At 41.3% G+C, this 15,972-nt stretch overlaps 1 protein-coding gene across 8 annotated transcripts in view; it reads right to left on the bottom strand.

Moving 5' to 3' along the window:
* MDM2 (MDM2 proto-oncogene) overlaps positions 1–13,434 on the bottom strand; it is a 34,620-nt gene extending 21,186 nt beyond the window's left edge. The window contains exons 1-5 of one of the 8 annotated variants that reach the window (XM_077953068.1): positions 13,120–13,434; positions 12,327–12,411; positions 8,033–8,107; positions 5,626–5,759; positions 2,294–2,343 (exon numbers count right to left, since the gene is read on the bottom strand). In XM_077953068.1, the coding sequence (XP_077809194.1) occupies positions 2,294–2,343; positions 5,626–5,759; positions 8,033–8,107; positions 12,327–12,411; positions 13,120–13,133 (358 nt within the window). In that variant the 5' untranslated portion in view covers positions 13,134–13,434. 8 annotated transcript variants of the gene reach the window in all.
* Between the last annotated feature and the right edge of the window lie 2,538 nt (positions 13,435–15,972).

The following is a 15,972-nucleotide window of genomic DNA, read 5'->3' as shown; positions in this document are numbered from 1 at the left end:
AAGGAAGGAGAATCGCTTAAACCCGGGAAGCAGAGATTGCAGTGATTCGAGATCATGCCACTGCATTCTAATTTGAGTAACAGAAGAGACTCCATCTCAAAAAAAAAGTGACAAAGTTGAGAACATGGAATAGGAGTTCTGAAGTTAAATCTACTGGTATCTAAATCAAACTCAGACTGCAAATAATTTGTAAGTTTCCATCTCAGTAATATAATTTTTCTAGTAATGTGCCAAAGTTTATTTAAACAAATGAAGGAATTAATACATCAGGGATACATACTTCGGAAAATTCAAAATACTACTACAAATACTATAATTGTATATTTAGCTATCATACAATTTCTTAAAGAGCTTTAAAACAATAAAATGCCAAATCATCAGCCTAGTAACTAGTTTTATTCTGGGATAAAATGGAGGTACTTTTCTGGGCTTTAAATCCTAACTTTGGAAGAATAAGTATTCAACACATTTATTAAATACCACATTAATAAAACACTATACTGTGTGATGCAGAATGCAAACCTGAATAGGACATAGGTAACAAAAATATAAACAAGTATAACAGCCAGGCGCGGTGGCTCACGCCTGTAATCCCTATACTTTGGGAGGCCGAGGTGAGAGTATCTCTTGAGCTCAGGTTGAGACTAGCCTGGGCAACAGAGCAAAACACCATTTCTACCAAACATACAGAAAAATTAGCCAGGCATGGTGGAGCGTATCTGTAGTCCCAGCAACTTGGGAGGCTGAGGGGGAGGATCATTTGAGCCCTGGAGGTGGAGGATGCAGTGAGCCAAGACCACACCACTGCACTTCAAGCAGGGTGACAGAGTAAGAGTCCCTCTCAAAAACAAAAAACCCACACGTGTAACAAAGCAATTTTACAATAAAATCTGAATATGGAATAGAGGAAGTACAAGGGAGTGGTCATTTCATTCTAGGAACTATATAAGCTCCTGACAGGTGTTTTTTTGTTTTTGTCTTTTTTAAGAAATGAGGTCTTGCTCCGTCACCCAGACTGGAATGGCATGAGCACAGTTCACTGCAGTCCTGACCTCCTGGGCTCAAACAATCCTCCTGCCTCAGACTCCTCAGTAGCTAGGACTACAGGCATGCACCACTATACCCAGCCGATTTTTGTAGTTTTTGCAGAGGCAGGATTTTGCCATGCTGCCCAGGCTGGTCTTGAACTCCAGGGTCAAGTGATCCTCCTGCCTTAGCCTCCTAAAGTGCTGGAATTATAGGCATGAGCCATCACACCTGGCCTAACAGCATTTCTTAACTGTAGTTCGAGGATGGGCTTTAGGAAGGGTGTAGTGTGTTCAAAAGCAAACTGTGGGGCCGGGTGCAGTGGCTCACACCTGTAATCCCAGCACTTTGGAAGGCCGAGGCAGGCAGATTGCAAGGTCAGGAGTTCGAGACCAGCCTGGCCAATAAGCTGAAACCCTGTCTCTACTAAAAATACAAAAATTAGCCGGGCATGGTGGCATAAGCCTTTAGTCCCAGCTACTCGGGAGGCTGAGAGAGAAGAATTGCTTGAACGTGGGAGGCAGAGGTTGCAGTGAACCAAGATCGTGCCACTGCACTCCAGCCTGGGTGACAGAGCAAGATTCCTTCTCAAAAAAAAAACCAAACTGTGTACATCTCTTCCCAACTCCATGTTTTTAGCCTTCAAATGAGAGTATTATACTATGGGAGTCAGCAAGCACATAAATCAGGGCTTTTCTCATGGAAAGAAGGTTGTAAAACACTTATTGACTTATCCATGTATATGTACCCATGTGCATCTTTCTGGAACAAGAACCCAATGCTTTTATCAGCTTATTTAAGAGAGATGTGACCCAAAAATAACCAGTTAAGAACCAGAAGTAGGAACATAAAATTCCACTTCCACAAATTGGTAAACAAAATTTTGTCTATAATCAAAGAAAAAGACCCATCCTTCATCCTCACACAATGTCCTACCTAGGTAACTGTATTATTTCCCAAAGCCTTTCAATACATTTTCAAGGTAGATCACTCCTAAATAGGAGCTTCTGAAATTATGGACCTTTCAAAACAAATCCTAACTCTGATATCCCAAGTCTTAAATTAATGTAACAAGGTATTTAACCTTACATTAGAACCTCAGTATAATGTGGTTTTAGTTCATATGTACTTCTAATAAATTTATCATATTTTTATTACAATATTAAAGCAACTTTTAAAGAGAATCAATTACAAAACATGCACATGAACAAAAATGTCTTTAAAATCTTTTTATGGTATTTATTCATGATGCTCAAAATTAACTTACCCTGCTGATTGACTACTACCAAGTTTCTGTAGATCATGGTATATATTTTCCTTGTAGACAGAAAAAAAAAATAACAAGAGATGTATATTTTAAAATAATTTGTATTAAGCTGGATTTAACCAGACTTTTACATACATATTTAGTATGAACTACTGCACACATTCAAAACCAAATTTATCATTGGCAAGCTTGTAGGCACATAAAAGCACAATAATTAGTAGCACAATGATTACGTACAGCTACTTTTAATAATTATTAAAGTCTCTCTAGTTGAAAGATTTCACACTGCCAATTCCTGAAATGTGCTTTGTTTGGACTTTACCAAACCTCAAAAAATGGGTGTGCAAGCAGGAAGCAGTTTAACGTACTTATTTTCAAACAGGAATGTTTTTAGCTATGTGCTTAGTAGCAAACTGCCAAAAAAAAAGTATTGAGTTATGCAAAATCCATTAAACACAAACTGCCCAAAAAAGTATCGAGTTATGCAAAATCCATTAAATAGGAATTTGATTATAATCTTGACTTTCATCAAGCTTCAACTTCCTTTCTTGATCTTAACACTTATTAACAGAGGCTGGGCGTGGTGGCTCACACCTGTAATCTCAGCACTCCGGAAGGCCAAGTAGGGTGGATCACCTGAGGCCCGGAGTTCAAGATCAGTCTAACATGGAGAAACCCCATCTCTACTAAAAATACAAAATTAGCTGGGCGTGGTGGCGCATGCCTGTAATCCCAGCTACTTGGGAGGCTGAGGCAGGAGAATCACTTAAACCCGGGAGGCAGGGGTTGCGGTGAGCCAAGATCATGCCATTGCACTCCAGCCTGGGCAACAAGAGCAAAACTCCAACTCAGGAAAAAAAAAAAAAAAAAACTTATTAACAGATAAAGCAGCACTCATTCATTCAATAAATACAGACTGAAAACCAACCATGTACCAGACACTGGGGAAAACAAAGAATCAAACAGAGATGTATGTGCCCTGATGAAGTTTATATCCTAACAGGAGGATAATTCATTTACCCCAGTATTCGTTGATGTCACAATGGATTTTTCCTTTTCTTTTTAAACTAAGGATTTGAGAGAGTGTTAGTCACAAAATATTGCTCCTCACTCAATATTAAGAGGAAATATGATCCCAACTATCTTTTTTCACCCTTGGGAATAAGGATACGGCAACCTAAACCCACAACATTTTAAATTCATATCCTTTTCAAGTAAGTAATTTCTCCTATTTCTTATCTCTCAACATTTAGAATTCAAATCCAAGGAAATCATACTTCCAAACACTATCCGAAGATTCAATATTCAGACCAGGCACAGTGGCTCACGTCTGTAATCCCAGCACTTTGGGAGGCTGAGGCAGGCAGATCACGTGAGGTCAGGAGTTCGAAACCAGCCTGGCCAACATGGCAAAACCTCATCTCTACTAAAAATACAAAAAATTAGCTGGACAGAGTAGCATGCACCTGTAACCCCAGCTACTCAGGAGGCTGAGGCAAGAGAATCACTTGAACCTGGGAGGCAGAGGTTGCAGCCTGGGTAACAGAGCAAGACATCTCAAAAAAAAAAAAAAAAAAAAAAAAAAGATTCAATATTCAATAGCTAAAAAATTCACCAATATACCCATATATTTTTTAAATTTATAAAATTAAATCATATATCCCAAGGCCAAGTTTAAAATGACAACATATATGGATATTAAACAAAGTGATTCATCAATGAAAAAATAATTATATATTTATAATATATATTAATTATATTATATAAAAATTATAATATATAATATTTAAAAGCTAGATGAAATTAAATACAGTACTATATTTAAAACTAGGTTAAAACACAGTTGCACATAATATACAAACGACTGGTAAAAATAACTTTTGGTAACAAACTATAGTCCTTTTATTCTCTACTTTTCTTAGTTTTCTGTCATTTCCTAATGTTCAATAATATAATATATACTATGTTTACAATAATGAGGTTGTTTTAAAATTATAAAATCCCTTGCTCAGTTGACGAAGTTATCTATTTTAATAAAATAAAATCCCATTTAATTATCATCTTTTCAGCTATACTATTGAGCATTAAATACTAGCAGAAGCTAGTTAACTGTTCCAGGTGAAAGCATTCATTCTATTAATTAACAGAATGAATGCTAAGGCTCAATACCGATTGCCTGTGCTAAACCAAATGTGACAAAGAATTCCAAATGTAGGCCGGGTGTGGTGGCTCACACCTGTAATCCCAGCACTTTGGGAGGCCAAGGCGGGTGGATCACCTGAGGGTGGGAGCTCAAGACCAGCCTGCTCAACATCGCGAAACCCTGTCTCTACTAAAAATACAAAAATTAGCCAGGTGTGGTGGCGGGCACCTGTAATCCCAGCTACTCGGGAAGCCGAGGCAGGAGAATCTTGAACTCAGGAGGCGGAGGTTGCGGTGAGCCAAGATTGCGCCACTACACTCCAGCCTAGGCCACAGAGCAAGACTCCCTCTCAAAAACAAAACAAAAAAAAGAGTAATTGAGATGGAGTGTTACTCTTGTTGCCCAGGTTGGAGTGCAATGGCGCGATCTCGGCTCACCACAACCTCCACCTCCTGGGTTCAAGCAATTCTCCTGCCTCAGCCTCCCGAGTAGCTGGGATTACAGGCATGCACCACCACGCCTGGCTAATTTTTTATTTTTAGTAGCGATGGGGTTTCTCCATGTTGGTCAGGCTGGTCTCAAACTCCTGACTTCAGATGATCCACCCGCCTCGGCCTCCCAAAGTGCTGGGATTACAGGTGTAAGCCACTGCGCCAGGCCTAATTCTAGAATACCTGGGTTAAATTCTGCTGGTTAAGTGCCATAATGATAAGTGACCACGAAAATGATCTCCAAAATATCTAAGGCTCAAATTTAAGCCTTTACTACTTGGTGGTATACTGTTTCTGGGAGTGACTGGAATAAAAATTTATAATAGCTACGACTAATACTTGAATGCTTGGTATGTGCCAAAAACTATGCTTTTTTTATACAACGTCTCTTTTCAAGAGCTTTAACCTCCACATGAAGTATTTAATTATCCCTATTTTATAAATGGGGAAACAGGTTTATAGAGGTTAATCTACCTAGTCACAAAAGTAGTAAATGACTGGGCTAGGTTTCAAACACTGGTTTATAAGATGCCAGAGCTCAGGTTTTCAAATAATATGCCACAGAGCTAAAAAATTAAATTTCAGCATGTCTTTTATATGTTTTAACAGTTTTTCTCTGACAAAAGTGAATGAGGGTAGAGGTGAACTGAAATGTTAGCCCAACGGGCTTTTTACAATGGACTAAACTGAAGAATTACCTGTGCTCTTTCACAGAGAAGCTTGGCACACCAAACAAATCTCCTAGAAGATCATTTGAACAATATACAATATGTTGTTGCTTCTCATCATATAATCGTTTAGTCATAATATACTGGCCAAGATAAAAAAGAACCTGAAATAGAAATATGATTTCTGAGCATTAAAGAAAACTAAATGTTAGTTTTAAATACATTTAATAATATACTATTTATCTGAATGGGGTAAACAACCAGCAACCATATCCACAACTATGTAGAACAACCACCATTTTGTACTTACAAGCTACTTTTGGCTGGGCGCAGTGGCTCACACCTGTGATCCCAGCACTTTGGGAGGCCGAAGCGGATGGATCACCAGGTCAGGCGATAAAGACCACCCTGGTCCCATCTCTATTAAAAATACAAAAATTAGCCGGGCATGGTGGCGGACACCTGTAATCCCAGCTATTCCGGAGGCTGAGGCAGGAGAATGCTTGAACCCAGGAGGTGGTGGAGGCTGCAGTGAGCCGAGATTGCGCCACTGCACTCCAGCCTGAGCGACAGAGAGACTTCTCTCAAAAAAAAATAAAAATAAAAAAGAAGAAGAAACTGGCCCCAGCTCTTCTGACTCTTAATCCAATGCTCTTTTTACTACCCATACTAGCTTTCACTACCTTCCTGTGTGCCCCAGAACAAAGATCCTATAACTGAGAACTACATCAGACAATACATACATTACTGTTACATAGTTTAGCATAAGCATTCTAAGTCTTTATGATGGCCTTGGCCAATTTTCTCATTTCTATCTACTGCTAAATCCATACTTTTTTGTTTCCTTAACTGATTATACAATGATAGTAAGGTCAATCCCAAATTAGCCCTAAAAATACCATTTAACCTGGCACTTCCCTACAAGCACTGTCTTTGGATTTAACTGGCTAAGCAGGCATCAGTCTTAAAGGAATATTCTTATGTGACTGGACAGATTGTTGTCCAGCAGTGGGAAAGGAAAAAGGAAGAGAACTTAGATTCATTCCACCAAATATCCCTTAAGGAAGTTTCTAAAAGCATAGCTGGAGAGGAAAAGGATACGGAAGCTCTTCCTGCCCCACTATACTGTTGTAGGAAAAAAACTTTAATGTTTTAAGTAATCTGAGTCCCACAAACTAAGTGGGAGAGAGAACAGGCATATTTCAATCACACTGAAATTTTGCCTAAGGTGGCTCAATCTCTCACTGAAAAGCATGAAAATCATGCTTCTGTGCACAAATTTAAAGCTGGGGAATGCACTAAAATGCTAGATCCATTAAATAGAATATATGGTCATGAATCAGCTCACCTCTATCCCAGAAAGATCAGTATACTGTACTCATGTATCTCTAGTGCAGAAGTTCTTAACCTGGCATCCAGGGATGCCCAGGAAGTCCTTGGATAGAATTCAGGGGGTCCATTAATTTGGATGGGAAAAAAATTCTATCTTTATTTTCACAAACTTCTAACTAGAATTTAGCTTTTCCTTCGATTATAAATGTAGGCAACAAATCACAACAGTATTAATACCTGTGATTTCATCACCAACAAAAATCACAGGTGTTTTCATATCATACTGTGCTTATGGCAAACATTTCAAAATATGACTTATATTCCTCACTAAATCAAAATTATATTTATTGGCCATGTATGGTGGCTTATGCCTATAATCCCAGCATTTTGGGAGACCAAGGCAGGTGGATCACCTGAGGCTAGGAGTTCAAGACCAGCCTGGCCAACATGGCAAAAGCCTGTCTCTACTAAAAATACAAAGGATTAGCCAGGCATGGTGGCAGGTGCCTGTAATCCCAGCTGCGTGGGAGGGTGAGGCAGAAGAGTGGCTTAAATCTAGGAGGTGGAGGTTGCAGTGAGCCAAGATCCCGCCACTGCACTCCAGCTTGGGTGACAGAGCGAGACTCCATCTCAAAAAAAAAAAAAAAACAACAAAACACTATATTTATTATAGCTGCTTCTAAATCTTAGTACTTATTGTGTTAATAAAAAAAGCACATATATCACAAATACTATTTTGGTAACCGTATTTTAGTATGTTTCCTTTGTAATTCTATACATTTTATTTCATATATTTAAAAACATGATTCTTAGAAGGAGTTACCAGTCTAAGAAGGCTTTCACCAGTCTACCAAAGGGTTCACAGCATAAAATGGTCAAGCGCCCCTACAGGGCTTCTGCTTATCTGAGTTCCTAGCTGAGAAATGAAACTCGAGTATAATTAGAATTTTCAGCTTTAAAATATAGTCCAAATGACCACAAAATTAAATGTTGCTGCTTAATGAAAAATCCTTCTATATGGCCAATTTCTCCCCACAGTCTTGAAAACTTTAAGTATGGCTACATGTAACTAGTAAGATGCTAGTTATCTCTTGATTCAGCTTACCTCTTTCATAGTATAAGTGTCTTTTTGTGCACCAACAGACTTTAATAACTTCAAAAGCAATGGCTTTGGTCTAACCTATAAAGAGAAAAGAGCTGTTATTATACTTCCAAAATTATCCCAGAACTATAGGCCCTGCAGCAAACATATCGATCAACTTCAATAAAGGGGGTTTGGAAAAAATGCTGGGGAGGATCTAATTATTATGCAAGTATCATGGAATCATCAAGTATCATTAGTTGTGATCACAGATAGCATCCAATCCAAGACAGGAAAAATTACTTTTTCCTTCAGCTATTTATATTACCTGCTTACTGCCTTACAAACAACCATAAATTCTTAAGATCCAATGAGCTTACCGTACTGATCCAATGAGCTTCTTGCAAGCTAACTTAGAGAATCAAAGAGAAATGAATAAATCTTTAGAGTGGATCCTGTTATCAATCTTCTCTAAAGATTAGGTTCCTGAAAGCTAGAGAACTTAACTAACTAACCCAAGCTGACAAGAGTAATTAAGAACAGATCAGACATACCAACCCAGGTCCCTCAACTACAACTCACCATTTTCTTCCTACTATATCATGCTACCTCTTAGTTGGTCTACATTTCAAATATCTACTTGACAAACATTTACTGAGCTAATACTATGCACTGGACAGTAGTAGGTACTGCAAAAAAAATTACAAATAAGACATATGACCTATATTCAAGGAGCCTGCCAACTAGATTACAGGTCAATTTTTTTCTGTAAAGAGCCAGACTGTTAAGTATTTTAAGCTTTTCATACAAATGGTTCTATCCAAGTAAAAAGTATAGTTACTATGTAAACCAACAGGCATGGTTGCATTCCAGTAAAATTTTCTTTACAGAAAGAAAGGAAGCTGGCTGGGCGAGGTGGCTCATGCCTATAACCCCAGCACTTTGGGAGACTGAGTGCTAGAGGTTCGCTTAAGGCTAGGTGTTCAAGACCAGCCTGGGCCATACTGAGAGACCCCACCTCTACAAAAAAATTTTAAAATTAAAACAAAAACAGGCAACAGGGCAAAGCTGGCCAACAGGCTAAAGTTTGCCTGCCACTTATCTAGAAGTTTTACAAATGGTATTGAGAAAAATAACTGCCATGGGGGAGGGGAATGTAATGTACTTACATGCATTTTCTCTCTTCCTTTTATCAAAATCTGCAAAACTCAGTATCTTTACAGCTTGCCACCACCCACACAAACTGGTACCTCTGCACCTCTCTTTGATATGCTCCAGTCCTGTGTCTAAATCTGACAGCTGTTTAAAATCTGACAGCACCCCCACTGGGAGTGTCTTAAAAACAGATTTTTAAAAAATTGCCTATTTCCAGCTAATCAATAAAACAAATATTAAACAACTGAAAAATTTAAAATACATATTGAATTATTAATTTTTCTGATTGCACTTTTTTTTAACTGTGCGGTATATATGCACTTTACTTTCAGGCAAAATAATGAATTCTCTCAAAAAAGATTTAAAAATTATCTTTTTTCTTCTGAATTTTTAATATATGCTATATTAGCTTCAAATTAGATAAAATAACTCTAAGTAAAAATCTGTAATGGAAGATGGGTGTAGTGGCTCAGGCCTGTAATCCCAGCACTTTGGGAGGCTGAGGCAGGCAGATCACCTGAAGTCAGAAGTTCGAGACCAGCCTGGCCAACACAGCGAAACTCTGTCTCTATTAAATACACAAAAATTACTTAGGTGTAGGCCAGGCACAGTGGCTCACACCTGTAATCTCAGCGCTTTGGGAGGCCAAGACAGGTGGATCACGAGGTCAGAAGTTCAAGACCAGCCTGGACAACATGGTGAAACCCTATTTCTACTAAAAATACAAAAATTAGCCGGCTGTGGTGGTGGGTGCCTGTAATCCCAGCTACTCAGGAGGCTGCAGCAGAACTGCTTGAACCCAGGAGGCAGATGTTGTAGTGAGCTGAGATCATGCCACTGCACTCCAGTCTGGGCAACAGATCAAGACTCAGTCTCACAAAAAAAAAAAAAAAAATTCTGTAATGGAAAGCCATCAGTATATTAGTGACTTAAAAGACATGTATTAGTGAGAAATGGCTATAAAAGATAATAGCATTCGTAATCTTACATTGAAGAACAGGAAGATAAATTATAGGTAAAGATCTAAATATCTAAAAAATTTAAATCTAGAAGAAAATATAGGAATATATTTGCAAGATAGGAGAGTTCTTCCAAAGCACGATAAGAAATTCAAAAGCCAACAAATTTTACTTCATAGAATTGTTCTCAATGAGGAAAAGACAACATAAAAGCAAATGCTACATTAGTAAGCAACAAAAGTTAAATATACTTGAAACACATAGAGCTACTCCAATTACTAAGAAAAATTTTAAAGAACCAAAAGGAAAATGGCCATAGAAGACGAGGCAAATCCCAGAAGAAACAAATGACAACAAAATGGAGGCCTGCTGCAGTGACTCACGCCTGTAATCCCAGCACTTTGGGAGGCCGAGGCAGGCAGATCACATGAAGTTGGGAGTTCAAGACCAGCATGACCAACGTGGAAAAACCCCATCTCTACTAAAAATACAAAATTAGCTGAGCGTGATTGCGCGTGCCTGTAACCCCAGCTACTTGGGAGGCCAAGGCAGGAGAATCGCTTGAACCTGGGAGGCAGAGGTTGCAGTGAGCCAAGATCTCGCCATTGCACTCCAGCCTGGGCAACAAGAGTGAAACTCTGTCTCAAAACAAAAGGAAAGGTGCCCAGCCTCACCAAGAAACTAGGGAAAAATGAATTTAAACAATGGCACAGTACCTTTTATCAAAAAAAAAAGTAATAATAATTAAAGATTGGTAATATTCAGTGTTGGCAGGAGTGAAACTGTTAGAGCCTTTTGGTGAGCAAGTTACCAGCAGCAATCAAATATGAGTAAAATTTAGGACTCATCAAGCCTGTAATCCCAGCACTTTGGGAGGCCGAGACGGGCGGATCACGAGGTCAGGAGATCGAGACCAGCCTGGCTAACACGGTGAAACCCCGTCTCTACCAAAAAAATACAAAAAACTAGGCAGGCGAGGTGGCGGGCGCCTGTAGTCCCAGCTACTCGGGAGGCTGAGGCAGGAGAATGGCGTAAACCCGGGAGGCGGAGCTTGCAGTGAGCTGAGATCTGGCCACTGCACTCCAGCCTGGGCAACAGAGCAAGACTCCGTCTCAAAAAAAAAAAAAAAAAAAAAAAAATTTTAGGACTCAGGAGTTCTAATTCTATAAAATATTTTTCTTTTTTCTTTTTTTTAAGACAGTTTCACTCTTATCGCCCAGGCTGGAGTAAAATGGCGCAATCTTGGCTCACGGCAACCTCTGCCTCCCAGGTTCAAGTGATTCTCCTGCCTCAGCCTCCTCAGCAGCTGGGATTATAGGCACGCACCACCATGCCCGAGTAATTTTTGTATTTTTAGTAGAGACAGGGTTTCACCATGTTGGCCAGGCTAGTCTTGAACTCCTCATCTCAGGTGATCGGCCCACCTTGGCCTTCCAAAGTGCTAGGATTACAAGGGTGAGCCACCGCACCCAGCCTATAATTCCATAAAATCTTTCTTACAGAAATAGTCACACGGGATGGATGTACAAAGCAGCACTATCTGTAATACTCAAAAACAGGAGGCAATTTTTAAAAAGCTGTCAGTAAAGGCATAATTTTTAAAATGGTATACTCATGCTATGGAATACTATGCAGCCATTAAAAAGAATTTTGTAGACTTTATTGACAAGGATGCAAGTCACAGAACAACTATAGTTTCATCTTGTTAGTACAACAAACAGGACAATAACATAGATTTAAATTCAAATGTAAATATATGTGGGTATGCACACAGAAAAAATCTAAAAGGGAACATGGAGCAAAAAGACTGGAATTTTCAGGTTTTACTTTAAAATTTCTCTAATGACAAAAATCTTTAAAACAAGCATGAATAATTTTTGTGACTTTTAGAAATCATTTTTAAAAATTAAATACTGGGAGGTCAAAAAGGAAAAAAAAAATCAGTCACATAACAAACATAACTTCAACCACGCTTAACAATGTAATGGAACTAATTTTTAAAGCCTATGTGGCAAAGGGCTAAGAAAATACTGACCAGTTCTTAACAGTTTTTAACTCCACGCAGTCATGCCCGAGGTAGCACACTTTAAGTTATGCACATACAATGTCATTTACAGAGCCATGCTATAATTGAGGTATATGAAATTTAGTTTATCACTTCATAAAATAAATTATTAAAAGTTACACGAGACAAAAATACTAACCAGGGTCTCTTGTTCAGAAGCTGGAATCTGTGAGGTGGTTACAGCACCATCAGTAGGTACAGACATGTTGGTATTGCACATTTGCCTACAAGAAGGAAAAAAAAGACGATGAAAACTGGAAATCATGAAACATCTGCGAAAAATTAATCATATATAAAGGACATAAACAACGCCTTTGTTAAAACTAAAGCTACAAGCAAGTCGGTGCTTACCTGGATCAGCAGAGAAAAAGTGGTGTGCGTCTGTGCCCACAGGTCTACCCTCCAATCGCCACTGAACACAGCTGGGAAAATGCATGGTTTAAATAGCCCCAGCTGGAGACAAGTCAGGACTTAACTCCTTTTACCGCAGTTTCGGAACGTGTCTGAACTTGACCAGCTCAAGAGGAAAAGCTGAGTCAACCTGCCCATGGAACTGGCCCAATCCCGCCCAGACTACGCGCAGCATTCACAACACCGACCCGACAGGCCCCTGCGATTACCCGGACCCCGCCACCGAGGCGGCCCCGCAGCCCCCAGCCCACGTGACCTTTACCCTGGACTCCCGCGGAGACCTCCGAACCACTCCCGCCCCCCACCGCCGCGAGAGCCGTCCGAAACCCCGCCCTCCTCCCTGGCGGCGACTGCCTAGCCCCAGTCCAACAAAACCTCCGCAAAGCCACGTGCCCCGCGCCCCGAGCCCCCAGCCACAAACCGCACAAAGGCTGCGAGCGGGCAGAGGCTGGGAACCAGCGATGCAGGGGACACCGTCACAGCCCAGAACCAGAAGTGACCGGTCGCTGCCGGGCCGGTACCTGCTCCTCACCATCCGGGGTTTTCGCGCTTGGAGTCGGGGGTCCCTCGAGACTCCCCAGTTTCCTTCACGGGGCCCGCGGAAGCACGACGTCCTGGGCCTTGGGGACCATTCCACTCTCGGGGCCAGGGCACTGGGCGCTCGAATGCACTAATCCGGGGAGGGACGGGGCTCCTGGCTGCGAAAGCAGCAGGATCTCGGTCAGAGGGGTCGGGGCCGCCCCTCGGGCTCGGCTTCTTGCTCCATCTTCCCGATACACAAGGCCGGAGAGGCCCCACGAGCAGCCAAGCTAGCCGCGGTGCCGCGGTGCGCGCCCCCTACCGCCGGAGGGGAGCGCGCGGGGCGTCGCGGCGCATCCGGGCATTTGTGCGCGCTTACACACCCGGCCCCGCTTCCGCCAATTGGGTCAGGGGCTGGGCCGCACCGCCTCCGGGAAGATGGAGTTGGGAGTGTCGCCCCGCGGGCGCGGCGTACTCTGAGGCGGGGTGGGGGTCTTGGCAGCGAACTGGGCGTGTGGGGCTCGGCCCGGGCGCGGCGCCTGCCTGGCTTGGCACTGGGAACACTCCTTTAGCCGTTGCGCTATTTTTGTATTTCTTGTATTTACGCTTCCCGCCCGTGGTGGAAACTGCGACAAATGCGGATCTCCGTGTCGCTGTTACCAAAAAGAAACCAAAATTAACAGCTGTTTAATACGTTAAGCCCACTGCACTAGCCGCTGGAGTTGTACACAAATGAGTCAAGGCCTGTTTTTAATAAAGATTAAAAATAGCACTTAAGGCAGGCTTATACACCGGTGCATACAGCTGCTATGGTTGGAGAACAAAGACGCTGGTTACCGTTGGTGCGGAGGGGAGCGGTTACTTTTAGAATGTTTGGGTATGGCCAGGCGCGGTGGCTCACGCTTGTAATCCCATCACTTTAGGTAGGCCGAGGCCGGTGGATCACTTGAGGTCAGGAGTTCAAGACCAGCCATGGCCAACATGGGAAACGCTGTCTCTACTAAAAACTACAAAAATTAGCCGGGCATGGTGGCGGGCACCTATAATCCCAGCTACTCGGGAGGCTGAGGCAGGAGAATCCCGTGAACCCAGGAGGCGGAGGCTGCAGCGAGCCAAGATCATGCCACTGCACTCCAGCCTGGGCGACAGGGCAAGACTGTTTCTCAAAAAAAAAAAAAAAGTTTGGGTTTGTTAATCTACACATTCATTATCATTAAAATATATATTTATATGTTATGCACTCATTCTGACTCACCTACTTGCCCACAGAGGTGTGGCAAAAACGTTTTTGATACGGCCTCATAAGTTGAGGACATAAAGAATTGAGTTAGCTAAACCCAAAAACACAGCCGTTGCAAAGAAGGAACACCTTTCTTTGGCCAGTAGGTGATTAGCTCTTTGTAAACAAGGGCCTTTTTTTAATAAAGTTATATCCTTCCCTTCTGCAGCTTTTTTTATAAAGTTATATCCTTCCCTTCTCCTGCTTCCCAGCCTACCAGAAAGTAACCTTCCTTAAACATAGTGGTCACTCAGTTGATTGAAGTTGATTGTCAATATTATTAACTTAAGAGATTTAATATGTGGCTTTTAAAAAGGTAATCTCCATCAGATCAAATACAGTGGGGTTTCTAATTGTTAGACTCAGTGCTTGAAATTGGATGAAAGAAAATCTCAAGCAGTGAGAAAATGTTAGCATGAAAAGAAAGATAAGTGATAACGCTGGGCACGGTGGCTCTCGCCTGTAATCCCAGTACTTTGGGAGGCTGAGGTGAGCAGATCACGAGGTTAGTAGTTCAAGACCAGCCTGGCCAACATGGTGAAACCCTGTCTCTACTAAAAACGCAAAAATTAGCCGGGCCCAGTGGTGGGCACCTGTAATCCTAGCTACTCGGGAGGCTGAGGCAGAAGAATCGCTTGATCCTGGGAGGCGGAGGTTGCAGTGAGCGGAGATCGTGCCACTGCAGTCCAGCCTGGGTGGAGAGCAAGACTCCATCTCGGAAGAAAAAAAAAAAGATAAGTGATAGAGGTTGATATTTGTTAAATATCAAGTGAGCGAATAGGTTTGTGCTATAAAAGTTAAGAGACATAATTAATTGCTTAGTGAACGCTGGAGGCAGTTCACAAAGGCCTCAGAGAAGATCACACATATTTTGTGTCTTGAAAGATGGTGAGACTTAAATAAACGCAGAAAATATTCCAGGCACAAGAAAACTATCAAAAAATACAGAAAGGAAAATATAAAGAGGGCTGTTTGAGTTACAATAAATCAGTTTGACTTGCATGAAAGTCAAGAAGAAGTTTTAAGAACTTGGAGTCTTCTTAAATGCCAAGCAAGGAAATTTGGGCTTTAGACAGAGTAGATATTAGGAGCATAAAAACAGGTGATTTGCTTCAAACTGTATTTTAACAGGACCACCAGGAGTTGATTCAAACTCAGAATAGTCGGGCCAGCTGCCTTCTGGACCGACTTTCCCCCTTCTCATTGGCCTTGTGCTTTGAAAAAATTCTCTTGACAAAGTTATTAGAGTAGAAACAAAAGGCAGAACTGATAAGATTAGTCCTTTTCTAATGGAACCAGAAAAGAAGGGGCAGAAATGAAGGCAGAAGGGAGAAGCGGGGGTGGGGGAGAGAGAAGCAAAAAGGATTCACTCAAGAACCTGGTATTCAAAACTATGTGTACCAGCACTACCACAGCGGTATGACTCAGTGTCCACCTAAAGCATGATAATACTGCTTACCAAAAAAAGTATGGAGGGAATGAAAAGTTGGGTTAGTTTTAAGTGATGCGTCACAGAACAGAATTCAGTGGTAAAAAGCTTAGGCTGGGAACAGAGCTTGAAACAGCAAAGAAATGA

Source organism: Macaca mulatta, chromosome 11 (assembly GCF_049350105.2).
Source record: "Macaca mulatta isolate MMU2019108-1 chromosome 11, T2T-MMU8v2.0, whole genome shotgun sequence".
Classification (NCBI taxonomy): Eukaryota; Metazoa; Chordata; class Mammalia; order Primates; family Cercopithecidae; genus Macaca; species Macaca mulatta.
Note: the sequence above shows the minus strand (reverse complement) of the source record. Positions and strands in the feature narration are given on the sequence as shown.